This window comes from Lagopus leucura, unplaced genomic scaffold (assembly GCF_019238085.1).
Source record: "Lagopus leucura isolate 7727_CA_CO unplaced genomic scaffold, USGS_WTPT01 Super-Scaffold_73, whole genome shotgun sequence".
Classification (NCBI taxonomy): domain Eukaryota; kingdom Metazoa; phylum Chordata; class Aves; order Galliformes; family Phasianidae; genus Lagopus; species Lagopus leucura.
The window spans coordinates 21,610,270-21,627,212 of NW_024962252.1; the positions used below are offsets into that span (position 1 = coordinate 21,610,270).

General features: G+C 39.9%; 1 protein-coding gene across 7 annotated transcripts in view; it reads left to right on the forward strand.

The window, feature by feature from the left end:
• The window catches only part of FAM135A (family with sequence similarity 135 member A), an 80,859-nt gene that overhangs the window by 3,371 nt on the left and 60,545 nt on the right, over positions 1–16,943 (forward strand). For 6 of the 7 annotated variants that reach the window (XM_042880081.1, XM_042880073.1, XM_042880123.1 and 3 more), the window contains 2 exons: positions 9,003–9,089; positions 13,904–14,024. In XM_042880081.1, coding sequence (XP_042736015.1) covers positions 13,948–14,024 — 77 coding nt within the window. In that variant the 5' untranslated portion in view covers positions 9,003–9,089; positions 13,904–13,947. Of the gene's footprint in view, positions 1–9,002; positions 9,090–13,903; positions 14,025–15,954; positions 16,120–16,943 lie in introns of those variants that run through there. The other variant, XM_042880114.1, reaches the window with a different exon arrangement.

The window sequence follows — 16,943 nt, forward strand, 5'->3', positions numbered from 1 at the left end:
ATTCATGTGCTTTATGTTTTCTGTGTCACAAGGCACGTGCCTTTAAGTTTAAGTATTTGTTGATTTTGGCTTACTGTAGCATTTCACTGAGCACATTTTGATGACGCTCATTCATGGAATATATCTCAAAGTATTGTGCATGGAAAGCTCTGTCATTGTCAAAGTATGAACACAGCAGCTAAATATTTATGCATTTGTTTCTAGCGAAAGCTGGTGGTATGTTGGTAACGCGGTGTAGTTGATGTTTGTAGAAGTCTGTCTTACAAATTGTCTTCCTTAGAGAACAATATGTGGAACATTTGTGGTAGCATGAGTATACAACAAAGGGTATACGAGAAGAAAATCTGAAAGGGAGGAAATAGTTTGCTGTAGTTTGAGGTCAGGGAAAAGTTAGGTGAGCGAACTGTGTTTACTTCAAGCAGGAAATCTGTGACAGCACTATTCTTGGAAAGAACAGGCGGAGAAATAAGGAGCAGAGTGGAGCCTCCAAGAGTTCAATTTATAAGCAGAACAGAGGTTGAAAGTGCGAAAACGGACTGAAATGGCTTCAATTCTATTCATGGATTTTCTTTAGTTTTTGGATTTGGGGGCATTTTCAGTGCTAAGAATTGCAATCCTCTGTTGGGAGCAAAACATGAAGTCTCCCTTATCAATGTTTCTTACTAAAAATAAATGCAGAATTTCTTCCTTCCTAAGTTACATGACTTATATCAGGAAAATTAAAAGCAATCTTTTTCATATATATATTTTTAAAACGAAAAGTTATGCAGTTGTTAATTCTAATCTTATATAATTGTATGTGTGTATATTCAAACACATCTATCCTTATATTTAAAGCACCTAGTTTGCTAAATCTCATTTTTAAATCACCAACACCTTCTCCTCACCCAAATTCTTAGATTTAAGTAAAAATCTGCAGCATTTGTCAGTTGTACAGGAAGCCTTACCTTTAACTTCTTGTTTTTCTGATCCAGCTCTGCTTACTTATAATCACAGCCTTGTTCACTTGTTTTAACTTAATGAATTTGTCACTCTGATGTTTTACTGATTGTGCCATAGGTCATTTGTTACCTATTGTACATACAGGATGTCAAACCAGATCAACTAATCCTGCTTTCTGGTTATAAAATAAGTTGAACTCTCTTTTTGCTTTAGATGATTTTCTGAAGTTAATAAACCAAGTATCCCTCTAAGGATTTGAAGTTTTGATATCAGAATGACTCACAGTATAACTTTTATTTTCTTTCTGTTAAAGCTCATGGAAGATATGCAGTACTACTTGCTCTCCTGCAGGTTTAAGGATTACTTTTTGCAGAAAATGCCTTCTTCCCAGGCTGTCAGTTTAGTTGCCACTTGATTTTTCTGCGTAATGTTTGTAGATTTCCTTATATAAAAATTCCAACTAACTAGTGTAGATTAGAATTGTCTTTCATTAGTAAAGGTATTTGTATATCTAGTCATTTAAATCTAGCTGCCTATCTGTTTGAGGCCCATCTAGCTTTCCATAAATGCATTATTTTTTTTTTTTAATTTTCTGGGCAACCTGAGATTAAATCAACGATCAGGTGATTCCAGAGCCTGGGATTTTATGTACATCTGATGATAAATCCCTCAGCTCAGTGAAATAAGTTGGATCAAAATATGCCACAGTAGCGTGGATATTTGAGGCGCCAGAACAACGGGGCATAGGTGATAGAAAATTTGCATTTACCTCTTTTCATGTAAAATGGCAAAGAGAGAAAGCCATAGCTGAGGTCAATACTAGACGTAACAGTGGAAGCTGTAGCTCCAGACTTATGCTGTCATGTCTGGCTGGGCTTTTCCTACTGAAAGCCCTTGTCACTCAGGGAGAAGCTCGGTGCCATCAGATTTAACCTGGCACTAATTTTACATTGCATGTTCGTCAGATACAATCCCTTCTGTGGAAAGGGCGTTGTGATACTGTGATAGTAATTTGAATGTCAGCTCAGGCTACAGATGCTTCTTTTGACTGCTGGCTGGTGACAAGAAGTTTGGACAGGAATGTACCTGTCTTTTGACTTGTGAGATCTATGAAAGCTGGTGGAGTTTAGATTGGAAAATAAATCTGGAGTCAGGATGATAAGCTTTGAGTTTGTCACTCTCAAACACAGCGATGAGGGTCTGTTTGAAAACTCATAATCCACAGAGTTGGGAAAACCTCTGATAACTTGGCTCCTGGTAGTTGGGCTTCTTTTCTCTGTGTTTTTCTTATTCTAGCTGCTGCATATTTGAAAGGGGCATATAAGGAATCCAGTGATTAAAAATTGGTAGTGTGTACATTTCTGGCTGAATAGGACAAGTAAATTGTAGGGGAAAAAAAAAAGATGAACAGAAACTGTTCAACATTACCAAAAATTGTTTACAAGGCAATGCCTTGTGATTGCTGTCACGGTTCAGGCTGATTCCAAAATCAGTTTAGTGCTTTGTTTTGATGTAACCCTTCACGTCTCCCCATTGAAGGTGCTGAAGGTGATCATTAAGTTGGTGTTATTTTGAACACGTTGCTCCCAAGCACAGCAATGCCATTTTGCATTTGTGTCAGTTCTTCTCACAGCTCATCAGTCAGCACTATTCTGTCAGGAAAGTGGCATGTGGGGAGGGAAGAGGGGCATCAAGCTATTAAGGAATAAGCAAAAGCAAAACTCTATAGCGTTGCTGTATTCATGTGTTTAACAGGAACTGTGCACATAACTTCCTTTGGTGCTGTGCGGGGCAGAGTGAGGTCTGAGTGCTGCGGTGGCCAGGGCAGGCCTGGTGCTCTGCCTCCATGACAGGAAGGGGAAAAGCCCTGCTTCAGCCAAAAGTGTGCTGTCATGTGGGGCTGTCAGTACCACCAGTCAGTAATCCTGCAAGCAGAGCGAGGCTCTGAGCCTCCCCAAAGAGAGTGCTTGAAGATCCTCACGCTTCCCAGCCCTTTGTGCTGCCTTCAGGAGAGGAATATCCCCCATCTGTCCCCAGGAGGACTCACAGGTTGTTGTTTCCTTCTGTGAAACACAAGCCTGTGGAGGAGGGATTGGAGGAGGGATTGGGACATCCCAGGAGAAGTCGTACTTGGGTTTGTGATTAGCCTCATGAGGCTGTATCCTTTCCGGGCAGGAGGAGTACTTACATTGGCTCCTTTCTGCTTCCAGCTTGCTTAGTTATTGTAAGGAAGGCGTGTGGAGGGCTTTTTACTTCTAAAATGACTGCGAGAAGGGCAAATTGTTCTACAGTTGCTGCCCTTCAAGCCTCTTTGCGTGGCTCCTTTTGATGTGAAGGGAGCTCTGAGGGGCTGCTGTCTCCCTGCTGCAGTTCTCCGTCCCTTCCCCATCAGGGTAGTGAGAGCTATTTGTGGAGCTGTGCTTTGAAACAGGATAAGGAAGTGATCTGATGGAGCTCTGCAAAAATAGATGATTCTAAAACGGTAACTAATTCATTTTAAAATGCTGTCCCACGAGCAATGTGTTGTGGGAGTGCGATGCTGTGAAGATAGAAATGAGCACCTGGGATGGGAGCTTGTCGAGCTGCTGATGGTGTTCTGGTGTAATTTCATGGGAAGAGAGAGCTTGAATTCTTGCTGAGTTCATGCTCATTTCTTCAGGATTAGGTCTATATTGGCCTAACTATGGACAGATCTTTCTCTTCTAAAGCAAATAAAAGAGAGCAAGGAGTGATCTTTTTTAATTTGATGCTTTTTTTCTTTTCTGACTTCTATTCCTGTTGGGTATGATCTGGTTCACACCAGGCTGCAGTGGTAGAAAAGAGTGATAATGTAGACTTAGAAAGGTTAGATGTGCTCCAATTTGGTGCTCTTAGATTTGGAATTGAGCAGGAGATAAGTTGCTGGAGATGCCATCTGAGCTTACAGGAATCACCAGGGTTCTTCCTTACCTGGTCACTATTAAGACAAACAAGCAGCAATAAGGTATTACGCTAAACTGACATGGAGGTTGCCTCAATGTATGTCTGACAACTGGATGTTTAAATGGTTTTAACACGTGTTCTGGGATACTTTTCCCGTGACCACGTTAGCTTTGTGAGGTCAGTGCTCCCAGTGGCAGTCGATTTAATTGTCCTTCAACTTATGTTTGCATCATATAGTCAGATCTAAATTGCATTATACTAAAAGAAAACAGATTTGAATGTAAGGCTAACGCATGCTTTGTGTACCAAAACAATTGCAGGGATGGTCTTTCTGTGGTTAAAAATCATGAACAAAGAACAAAATAAGAAGCTATGACATTTCTCTAATCGGGATTGAGTAAAGGCAGTGGGCAGATTTCAAGCAGATGACAACAATGTTTATATTTTCAGAATTATAATGGTGGTTTTTTGTTTTTTTTTTTTTTGCTTTTAATATCAAAGAAGCAATCTTTTAACTTGAATTTATGTGTAATAATGCTTGTCTCAATCTGCTTTGCTAAAATGGTGGGAAACTGGAGCCAATCTGTAACAGAAGAATTAATATCAGAGTTACATTTTTATAGATATATTCCTGTGAAGTCAGCTCCAAGTCAGCTGACTTTGTGTTAGGTTATTAACATTATGTGTTAAAAAATAAATGAGGCTCTGATGCAGTACCCCCATCTGTCAGTGAAATCATTTCTGTCTGCTGAAAGGTCCGAGCGAAGCGCCTGTCCTTCCATCTTGGCACATCCAGCCTGTCACCACAGATGGTGTTCGTGTAGGAGCTACCAAGGATGTGGCTTTGTGACCACTGATCCTGGATCAGATTTACTGTCAGATTATGTACTGTAACTTTGATCAGGCAGGCAAACTATCACGTTTCTCAAGTTAATAAGAGTACACAATATATCATTTGTGCTGACTTAATGCCTACTGTGGGAGGAAAGACGGTAACTATTTGGCGTGAAGCCTTCCAGTAAAAATCAACCTGTCAAATCTAAACTGTATTTACTGTCTTGTCAAACTGTGACCTCGTAGTAGGTATGGGAACAATGACTTAACTCAATAAATGGTGCTCTGTTTTATTTACAGAATTGCTGCTTAAAAAATAATTCAGTGAGGACGTACCATTAGATTTCTTATTTATTTCTCTTGAAGATCTATTTTTTAATAATGAATTTGCTTGTGCTGGGAAGGAAGTTGCAATAAGTGACTTGAGCATTATTCTGATTCATGAAATACTGCAGAGTAATGACAGCAACAATCATTGCAGACATTTTAATGCCAAATTCATTTGTACACGTGAGAGCTGTTTTTTATTTCATTGCATTTCCTGGCACATGGAATTCAAAAAAGTGTTGATTTTCTTGCTTTATGAGTAGGAAAAGGAAATATGTTTTAAGTACACTGAAAGAAATCCTTACTAGCTCTTTATGAAGAACTTCTTCAGTTAAATCGAATCAAAATATTTTATCAAGCTTCCTTTTCCCAGTCTATTAATTCCTACACAGTACATCTTTCTTGAATTCTTGAGATTATGATATGGTGAATATACTGTTATGCAGTTTGCGATTTAAGCCAAAATAGTACAGCTTGCAAATTTGTTGTTGTTGTGCTGGTTGTTTTTTTTTTTTAGTTTATTGTAAGATCATTATGTGCATTAAGTTCAAAAAGATTTTTAATTAAATATTTGGAGTAATCACTTAATTTTTCTTTTTGCCCCATCTTGCTCTTCCAAATAGCTTGTTAGAAAAGAATAGGTTGGTTGTATGAAGTGGAAATTATAAGCAAAATAAGTCCACTCTCCTTGGCTCTTAGTGCACAGATGTGGTATAGTTGCATCATTTTTCTCATTTGGCTGCTGGTTGGGACCAAAGGGCTGATTTACATGGCAGCACCCATCCTGAACTGCCAGTATTTTTCATGGAAGTGCTGCATTTCACTGGGTCTTGATGGCAATCAAATTTCTGCCAGTTATTTCTTACCCTTTTAATCATTACTTTTAAAATGTGTTTTGTATTGTTAGAGGAAGTCCTTTTAAAAAGCAAATAAAGCATTCAGTTAGGTTTGTTCATGTTCTGTTTCCTCTTTCTTATGAATTACAGTTGAAAACCATTGCTCAATTTCACCAAATGTGAAAGAGGAGTAGGGCTCTCAAGGATGATGTATAGTGTACATTGACAGCCAAAAAGGGGAGGCACTGCAATGAATGCCCTATCTGGGAGGAAAAATACAGAAGTCAGCAGCTGTGTGGTCCGTTTTGCAGCAGCTGGCCACTCGCACTCGATATAGATAGGTCCATAGTACCTGCAGGATGTGTGATCTTCTGCTTGGTCAAGTTGTCATGGCCACATAGAGGGTTATCATAGTGGAGGGAGAGGAATGCATCTACAGGATGTTACTCTGTTGCTCACAAAAACTTTCATGTTAAGCTTTTTAATGAGGAAGCTTAGAAATGCCATGTCATTTGTCAGGCAAAATGCAGTGCTAAGGTAAAAGAGAATAAGCCTAATAAACGTTCAAGGTGAATTATTACATCACACGTGATCTATTAACAAGGCAGAAGAAAAAAATAATTCAACGTATTGATGATTTCCATGCTCAGTGGGAATAATCAAGTTGTCAGCTCAAAGTAGTGAGTGTGTTGTTTTTATCAATGTCCTGCACAGCGGGCCAGTTATTGGTTCTAAATTTAAAGAATAATGTAGGAAAACTTGATTGATGGTTGTTTATCTAGTCCATGGTAGTGTCATAATTGTTCTGCACCAGCTTTGTTAGAAAAGGTGAATCAAGCTATGCAGGCTGTCTGCAAAGTAAAACAGCCTCAGAGAACCTACAGGAAGAGAACTGTCATAGTTGGGTTTTGCCCTGAGCGTATAATATTCGGTCGTTGTTTAACTCTGTTCAAGTGAGAGGAGATATTTATATTCAGATATTGAGTACTGTGCAGATTTAATAATCTGCAAATAATAAATCCTTATATAAAGCAGTCTATTCTGTCGGTTCTTTCTGAGTGGTAGTTGTGTTTAATGCTGAGTTAATTTGAATAAGGTATCCTAGATACCTCTACTTAACATTATGTTGGTGTTTTTTTCCCTTGTTTTACAGAATGATGTTTATGCAACCCAAAACTCAATTAGCATTTCTTAATGTATCTCTCTCACCTTTTTGATTATGGAGGACTGGGCTCTGGTAGTAGTGCTGAGGAGCTCTGGTCATCAGCCAGGATGCTGTGATGCTGGGTGCTGCTCAGGTCCAAGAGGATTTTAAAAGAAGACAAGTGAGTTCTGCTTGATGCAGAGGTCTGGGCTCTCCCTAGAGAGCTTGAAATGCAGAAGGAGAGGTGAAATGATCAAAAAGAAGGCTGGCTCTTTGCAGCACCGTGCTGAACTAATACATGTAGTGAATTACACTTTTCAGCTTAACAGTAATTAAAACGAAGGCGGATATTAGCTTGGATATGTTTTGGCCATCTAGATAGTTGAAACACATTCCTGATCACAGACAGTAATGTTTGACAGCTCCTGTGCATAGTCTGTGAGAAAAGTAAATGAAAAAAAAAATACTATTTAAGGTTTACAATGAGCTTGTGCTATCGTGCACGCTCTGAAAGTAAGCATTGGGAATAGCTGTGCAGGTCAGGGTAAGATCTCTGTTTCAGCCACAATGAGTTTTAGCTGAAGGCTGCGTCCAAGAAACAGCTAAAATTGGAACTGAAGACAGTTCTCAGGTGGGGAGGACAGATCTGTGAGTCATCAGCACAGAGATAGATGGCGGTTGAGTTTGTGTTGGCAGATACTGGATCTCTGAGTATAAAGGGAGAAAAAGGTCAGGCAGAGAGATGTACAGAGCTCCTGCAGGAACTTAGAAGAAAGGATTACTTAAAGAGTGATGAAGGCTAGGAGAAAACTAGAGGAAAATAAGCACTTTGTAGGATTCTGTACTTTTGGTTTTGACCTCTACTGAGTATAAAAAACTAAATTTAAGGCTAATCTTACCTATTCTGAGGATTTTGTGCTCACTCTCTTCTTTAAAAACAAACAAACAAAAAAAAGAGCTTCATCCTTTAAAAAGTAACCCAACCAGCAAAGTATGGTGCAGTCTGTACTGTGCAGTTCAATAAGTGTCATAAAAGGCAGTGTCATTTTGGTGTGATGTTATGGTACTGGAATTTTACCAGGGCATTAAAGATATTCTGTGGTGTCGAAGATGTTATGTTACACATGACAAGCACAAGCATTTTCTATTTAAAAAAAAATCCAGGTAATTTATCTTTATGCTCCAGTTTCTCTATTTTCTCTGGAGCTAAAGCAAAAACAGTTTAGTTTCACAGCTTGCCTGCACAAGTTGCAGTAGGTTTTGTGTTTCTCTGAAATTCATACAGAAGGGACACAAAGTTCCTCTAAGAAAGCATGAATAAGCATTCCTTTCTCTTTGTGTCTAAAATCTGAAGGATATCAGATAAAGTGGGGAGTTTGCTCTAGGGAAGTATGTTCTTAGGGCCTGTCTCCTGAATTTTAGCCAGGGTAGCTTTGTCTCCTGAGCAGGAGAGACACAGGGTTTAGCAGGAACATTTCATCTGACCTGTTACTGAAGGTTGTCTCCTCTACTTAGCCACGTGGGGCTGTGTGGGGACATGAGATGCATTTGGCAACTTGGGCCGGAATCTCCTCTTGCCTCCTTGCTGTGTTGTTGGTGGTGATCTGGGATTGTCTCTGGAGACCAGGTGGGCTGCGGGACACATGGGGTGTGTGGAGCCTTTTGGGAGCTTGGTAGTGAATTTCCTCAGCACACACAGAGGTGGTTTGACCAAATGTGGCAACATCAGCTTTGCCAGGGCACCAGCTTCAAGAAGCATTTTATTTTTTGGCTTCATTTTGGAAAAGTCAGACTGCTGCACTTGCGGAAAGCTGAAAATTGTGGTAGGAGGTGAGGGCAAATGGGAGAATGGTGGTGGAAGGTACATATGTGTGTTTGCTGGAGAGAATTCAGTATATGAGGACACAGGGAAGGAGAATAAAGAACATTAGTGCTGAAAAGCTCCAGACTGCACTTAGTAAAACATTCTTGTTTTGATTTGTTTTTTTGTTTTCTAGTTCAAGCAGTATGCTTTTGACAGCAATAGTGAAGAACTGGAAGACTGGTTAATTACTGTACTAAAAATGGAGTATTTACCAGTAGAGGTAAGATATTTTTTGGATGTACCATGGTTTTATTTCTTAGCTTTGTCTTGCAGTTCCCAGTCCAAGAAGCAGATTAATGGCATTGTTTGACAAACATTTCACTGAGAACAAAGCTGCTTTAGGAGGTTTCTGCACACCTCCATCTGTCTTTTCATTGCACTCAAAGGTGCTCTGATGTAGTTGCTATGAAGTATTACTAAAATGATTAAGTAAAAAAAAAAAAAAAAAAAAAAAAAAAGAAAAAACATTTTTTTTCCTTTTTGGTGAGCTTTTACAATCTGATGATGTTTCTTTAATCCATCTTGTATTGTTGCCCCAGAGAAGATGAGTTTGAATAATTGAAGAAGAGATGAGTTAGTATGGGGCAGCATGGACTGGCAAGGATATGTAGGAAATTTTCTCCTTAAGAAAAGATTTGTCTAATTAAACCCTCAGGATTGTGAAGTTTTAGTCCTTAGTATTGGATCAAGTGACCAGTGGAGATTTTGTCTCAATGCTTTAATACTATCGGGTTTTACTGTGCTGCTTTGATTGTTCATAAGTTCTAAGTAGCCTCCAAGAATTGTGAAACCCTTGGATTGTTCTAACCCTGTGTATTAGGATGTTCCTATTTGTTACCACTTCTCTGATACTGTTTATATGCTGCATTAACCTCTGTCACTCATAATGAAGTTGTTCTTGATGAAGGATTCTTGTTTCTTGCAAGCAGGCAGGACAGCATTCACTTCAATACCTCGGTTTCTGAATGCTAATCATATGCTTTAAAATACAACAACCAACTGATTAAGTATTGAAACAAATTGTGGACATGTAACGTTATTGATGTCAATGCAAAGTTAGCTGTAAATTTAAATAAAATGTACAAAGAAATACCTCTATGCAAGTTTTAACTTCTTAAGTTGGATTTTTTTTGTGATTAGCAAACAAAAGTCAAAGACAGCTTCTCCAAGTTTGAGTTCCCCTTTAAAATGTTTATAACAGAAAATGTTATGCAGCAGTTACAGTTCAAAAAACTCTGTTTTCCTTTGCACTGTTATGAAAGACTGACAGAAAGTCATGATGGGGTTTCTGTCAGGCCAGGACAGTGAGTGCTCCCCTTCACCCTGATTAAAGAGCTCATGGAACAAGCTGATGCTCAGCAGAGAAAAAACCATCCTCAGAGGTCAGCTGGCAGACTGCAGTCCCAGATGTTTGCAGTGACATGCAGTGTTGCTTTATGGTGCACATTTTTGTGAACTGTGGCTGAGTAGTTCTTGTTGGTTTAGCAGTTGATACTGGCACAAGGCAAGGATGCCACTTTCCCAAATGCAGTTGGTAGTTGGGCAAGTACTTTGTTACTGCTTTGAAACGTGCTGCTGTGTGGTTGCTTGGCCCTGTGTTCAAGTCTGCTTAGGCACCTGCCCAAGCAATCTTTAGTGAGCTGGTTGGAGGTGCTGCGTTAGCTCAACAGAGCAAGGAGAGAGTGGCCCCAGCCAGAGCCATGTTAGACGGAACAGAAATGTTACAGGTTTGCTGGACAATTCTTTTGGCAGTGGTGAGAAAGCTAGGGAGCACTTTTTGTTGTCGAGTAACTCATTCATAAAGAGGACCTTTGAATTTGTCCAGAGTTTCCTGTCTGCTGACAAACCCCGAAGCATTTGGGAGTGACTACTTGGCTAGCAACTCCTGCAGAAGCAGTTTTCCCTCCTCTTAGAGGGAGCCAAGCTGTTCAGGGACTAAGGACAGTGCCATTAGTGCTGGGCAATCTGAGGCATGTGGTGACGTGATGTCTTCATCCCATGGAAAAATAGTCCATTTCATCAAAATGCAGGCTGGCTCAGACATCTCTGTGGCATCTTTTGTCCTCCTGAGCCATTTCTCTTTTTTTTTTTTTGTTTGAGGATTTTTAAGTGAGGTTCTTTCTGAGGTATCATACAGTTTCATCATGCATTACATACAATTCCCACTGGGACTGTTGCTCAGGGTCACAGCAGTTCCATGATCAGTTTAGTGATAGCTCAGGTTCCATTTGCAGAGGGCTGTTGTAGGTGAGGCACGCATGGTAACATGGTATGGCAACCCCAGAGAATTAGTATGTCTGACAAGAAGCATGGTTTCCTCATTCTAGCTTTGAAGGCCATTGAGGACGTCTCCATCCTGTAGCCAAAGCAGTGGAAGAAGAAATTGTTGCCAAGTAGTCTAGGTTATCAGTTATAATCCTTTCAGTGCAGACAAACTTTAGACATCATTCAGCAAATCTAACAAAATCCCTTGATCTAGATGTGCATTACAACACCAAATTTCTAAACAAGATGTATTAATTGTGTCATGCAGTTCATGGGTGTCTAACCTCTCAGCTTGCCTGATCCACATTGTGTGAACAGGACTTGTCTTGGGCCACATATACAAACTATGTTCCAAAAGTAATACCTCCTATATATTTCCATGGAAACTGCAACTGATACAAAGAGCACAGTAACACTATTTGATAGAGCAAAAGCTCAGCTACAAAAAACTATTTTTCAACATGGTCACCACCATTAGCTGTGCATTTTCAGCAGCTATGAATAAGAGCCTGCATGCTGCACTTGTGAAAATATGTGCCATCTGTTGCCACTGCTGAAATGCCTCACGCATTGCCTCACTGTGCTCACTGTGTTTGGTCTCCATCAGCATTCAGCAAGCATCAGTAAATGTCAGTGGATGCCAGTTTTTGTACATGGGAGTTCAGTGACACACCTTGCCTTCATACGCACTTCCATGTCAGGTGCCATGTTTGTCACACAACAACAACCTGGAATGGAATATTGGCAGGAAAGTTCAACATCTACTGCCATACCACCAACATCCACCTCTGGCTTCAGGGGCCATCATAAGACAGGAGGCGTTACTTTCAAAGCAGCCCTGATAAGATAGATAGTAAAGTTCATGCATATAAGTAACAAAGCTTACAAAGATTTTTTTAACTTTAATATTTTTCATTAAAACAAAAGAGAGCAACAAAAGCATAGAGCTAGTGGGAAATGTGACCCTGTTGTTGTGAAAGTAATGCATCAGGCTGGTTTGATGGCTGTGGTTGTAATTCTTAGTGAGCTCTTGAGATTTTTGATGAAATTTTGCTCCTCCTTTAGTTCATCCTCAACAATAGCTGTTCACAAATGTATGTACTGCCAAAAAGTGGTGACATGAATAAGATGTGATTGTGAAGAGAGAAATGTTTTTCTCTGGTGTGATGGGGCTTGTAAAAGCGAAGGGACGTGGTCAGATTTTTGAGCAGAATGTCTGATTGCAGCTCTGTGCACTCCATTTGAAAATTCCCAGGTAATGTATTTATGTCGACTGAAAGTGGAGTTACAGATACACCCAGGGCAGGGGGCACAGAGCAGGGGCCCAGCCACATTGCTAGCTGTGTTGGGCTGCATGCAGCCTGCCAGCAGGGTGTCTCTGATCTACATGCTGTAGCTCTGATCTGGCATGAAGGGTTCTTGATATGCATTCTTCCTATTGTTACAACTCAATTTTAGGAGCAAAATTCCTCTTTCCCTATTCTCTGCTACATCAGTAGTACTAAGCTACTGTTTCTTTGTTCATAGTGCAGTGTATGCAGAGTCCTTGAACAGGTTCTTAAACCAAGGTTAGAATTCGCTTGTTTATTGTTCAAAATCTAAACCTGTGCTGTGGTGCTTGAAACCAGTTCCTCTAGAGAAAGTACAGCAAGGTAAATCTTATCACATGTCAGAGGCCAAGATAATTTGGTTGGTAGGTAGCCCCCTCAGGTAACTTGCTTTCAAGTGACTGTTCTGCTTTGGCTGACTTTTCTTTGCCAGCTGTTTTCAGTCTCTGTAGTACCACCTGCTGCCTCACAGACTCCCACCTGCTTGTTTAAACTTGTATAGCAGAAACAGAAAAACATCATAACCTATTAAAGCTCAGACCAGGTCAGGTATTAGGTTTACTTCTTCTGTGCTTGAGCCAGAAGGAGGACTGATGTGTATGATGGATTGCCCATTTTGGTTTTTGTTTATTTCTCAAACCTGGCAGTGCTTGCAGGAACTAGGAAGATTGAAGACAGATGTTTGCAGAAAAGGTAGTCTGTTTTATTAATCCACTTGATATTGTTGAAGGAAAAACAGCAGAACTCATCAAAGTCTGTAGGATTTTAATTTAAGTATCAGCAGGCAATTGTAAATTAGCAGTATGGTGCCAGTCAGTGGCTGCAAAAAGGACAACGAGAAGTAATGTTTTACTACTAAGAAAGATTGACTGAGAATGGGTGTGTTGCCCACCTTAACGCCTGCCTCTCCTCTCCAGTCTTCCCCTTAAAAGTCTTACAGGTCCTGTCAGTCCTTACAACTTCTATTTGACCAAATTGTAATTCAGCTACCCCTATCCTCATATCAGACTTGAGGTAGTGCTACTTGCTTGGCTACTCTGCTTCAGTAAGGGCTGGAAGGAGATCATGCTCTTTGTCTCCTTCATGGCAGTATTTTTTCTTCTCTCCAGTCAGTTACCAGAGCAGAGCTGCAGTACTATCATAAGTGTATATGTGCATGTGTATATATGCTATAGTGCATAACTATCAGTAAGTTCCAGGGCTGTGCTATGCTAATCATACCGTGATACTTCTTTGATAATATTTGATTCCTCCACAGCAAAGATACAAGTTATTTGGGGCAGGATTTGGTTTGGCATATCCATTGTTCATGTTTACCACAGGAAATGTATATTTAAGGAACCTATGAAACTGTATACAATAGCATTTTCATTTTATAAGGACCAGCTAGATATTGCCCTATGCATATGTTTTTAAAAAATTGTTTTCTGTTTGTTTTCAGTAACTAAGGTGCTGACAAGTTTTGACATCTGCATCCTCATAAACATGAGTGAAGTTCAGGCTATGGTAGAATTCTCCGTGGAGCTCCACAAATTCTTCAATGTGGATTTGTTTCAAAGAGGGTAGGTGGTGCATTCTTTCACACTTCGCTGTGGTGTATGGCTGATGTTAAAAAGTTCAGAGTGTGTTGTGTCATGTAGAGTTGCTTCACGTGTTATTGACTGTTTTGTAGTGATTTGGAAGTTATTTATTCTTTGTTGGAAAGGTATATTCTGGCCAGGAATTGAAATGTTTGAGTAATTTGACCAAAAAACTTAAGCTGTAAAGAAGTACCTACTGTCTGATTGGACAAGAAGGAAGTTTTGTTGTTCTTTTAGAGAGTAGATGATATCCTTACCCAGACTTTTACCCTTTCATATCTTAATTGCTGTAATCCCTTTTGCTTGCAATATGATAGGCTTTTCTCTTGAATCTTTTAAAATCTTTTAAAAATGTTGCTGCCCCTATTAGCATATTAGTTTATCAATTTGGCATTAGACAACTTCACTAGCTTCTGTTGTCCTTGCTGTGCTGTGCCCCCACAGAACTGGGAAGGAGATCTGGAGGGGGAGTCAAGAGATGCCTTTGTAAAGAGAGCTTACCCTTCTCTAAATTTGACTTCTGGTAAATTTGAAGTTGGTACTGGCAGGTGATAAGCTGTTATGTTCACTATCGTTTGAGGTCATACTGTATGCAGCAAACTGGCTGCATCCATCTTTTGGGGGAAATTGTAATTTCAGTTTTCATTGGAGGAGGATTGAGGAGCACTTAAGAGGTCTGAGAGAATACTGAGAATATTCTAAGTACTTTGACAAAAAAAGTATAGTTCTTTGAACTGTGTCCTTTTTTTTCCCCCTGAAATTAGCACCGAGGGAGAGGTTAGAATATGGCAACATGTTAGTTTTAATAAAGAAGAGCCTGAAGGAAAGGAAGTGTTTAGGTTATCTTCACCCTCTGATCCTAATGATCCCTCAACAAGGTAGTTAGGAAGCAAAACACTTCATTTTAATTACGGTGCTCAACTTGGCACATTTCTTTTAAGCTTGCTCTTTATAACACAGTACATTAACAGAACAAGTTGAGAGAAGAAGAATGCTGACATGAGAAAAATGACAAGTAGATACTGAGTCTCTGGTTTCAGCCTTCAACTTCAGCCATGTTATCTTAGAAAGCAAAGTTAGGAAGGAGAGGGAGCTGCACTGCCAGAATAAGTCCCGTGTCCGTGGAGATATTTTGGTGGTTAGCTTTTCCTAAAAGCTGTGCTGCAGCTGTAAGTAGTAGAGTTACGTAATGTAGTTAAAGAATAATTTAAGTTCTTCTGATCTAATACAGCTATCTCATTATATAATATTTTCTTATAGCTCTCTACCAATTACTTAAAAGTGAGCTTGCTCCTGGTTGCTCTTTTGGTTCATTTTAATCTGTTGCTACATTCAGATAAGGCTTCATATAATTTTCCTTTTTAGATTAGTGTGATGTGATCATGGGAGTTTTTGCCCAAACACTGTTTGATATATGAGTATTGTGTGACAAAATGAGTAAAAGAAATTTAATTGGCTGGGAGCTGTGAGATTGAAGATCTGAGATAGCAAGGCCCTTTTGTCATTTCATGAAGGCTCCAGTTAGATTAGGGTTTTGTAGTGCTGTCCTTTTATAAATAAAATGGAAAACGTACTGTGGTTTGAGTGAGGTGTGAACTGGAGAACAGTATAATGAGTTGGTGGATAACTGTTTGGTGACCATACCCCAAACGTTGTGGTCAAGTGGTGCAAAGTCCAACCCACAGTTAATGGCTAATAGCATCCCTCACAGATTGAGACTGGATCAATACTGTGTAGAGTTTGGTTAACAGCCTGGATGATGAAACACTGTGCCTTCTCAGCAAGTTTTTGAATGATAACAAACTGCAGGGAGTGATAAGCTACAGTAGAGAATAGAACTTCTCTTTGAAAGGACCTGGATAAACTGGAGATACAGGCTGACAGGAACCTCACTGCGTTGAAGGCAAATGCAGAGTCATACTGATGGGGGCAGATAACCCCATTAACAGTGCAGGTTGGGGGGCTAACTGGCTCCAAGACAGCTTTGCAGAGAAGTACACCTAGGGCCTGATGGGCAGTGAATTGAGCGTGAGCCAAAAGAATGCTCTTATGGGTCCCTTCCAGCTTGGGATATTCTGTGAGTCTGTGATTCCATGCTCATATTTATTGTGATTTAAAGTTCCCTTATTTTCTGACAGTTGAAAGTGGCAGCCACTCACAAATGATGCATGTTTTAAACATGGAGAAGAAACCTACCTGCCACAAAACTGTCTGAAAGATTCTGAGACTTCGTGAATGACAAATCTGGTGCCCATTTTCTGCAGCAGTTGTTCTGCCTGAACACTGGCTTTGCCCTAAACTAGAGATGCATTTGCCTGAGGAAGAAACAGGAACTGTGGGCTCATTTTGGGTGGATTGATCAGTCTTTTTATCCTGTTTGTACCTGACTGCCTGCTTGCATCCCGCCTTTATTTCAATTGTGAATTCTTTTGGGGTGAAGGACTGTAATATAACATCTTTCATAGTCTGGTATATAATGCAAACTGGTAAATTCCCTTAACTACTTCATTTAATTTTCATTTGACTTTGATATATGTTATGTTCTACTTTGAAGGCTGTCATTTTGACCTTGTCAGTCTTCTGACTCCTCTCTCATCACAGCATCAAGCACTCTGGAAAAGCAAGGTCTCCATCTTTCCTGTGTTACGCTGCCTGACTCCTATTAGCAGCTTAGCCTTGGTGCCAGGCTGCATTTCCCACTTCTCAGTTTTCAAACCAGGATATTAATTTTTCCATACTGGTTTTCTACTTTGAAAAGTCTGCAAAAGGGATGCTCAACGCATTTATATTGTTGCAAAAGTCTCGTACTTTGTAGAACTATTAGATACACGGGGTTTTTCTGAAAGAAGTCATTTCTTTTTCTGTCCTGCCAGTGTCTTCACACAAAAGCTGTTTCCTCAA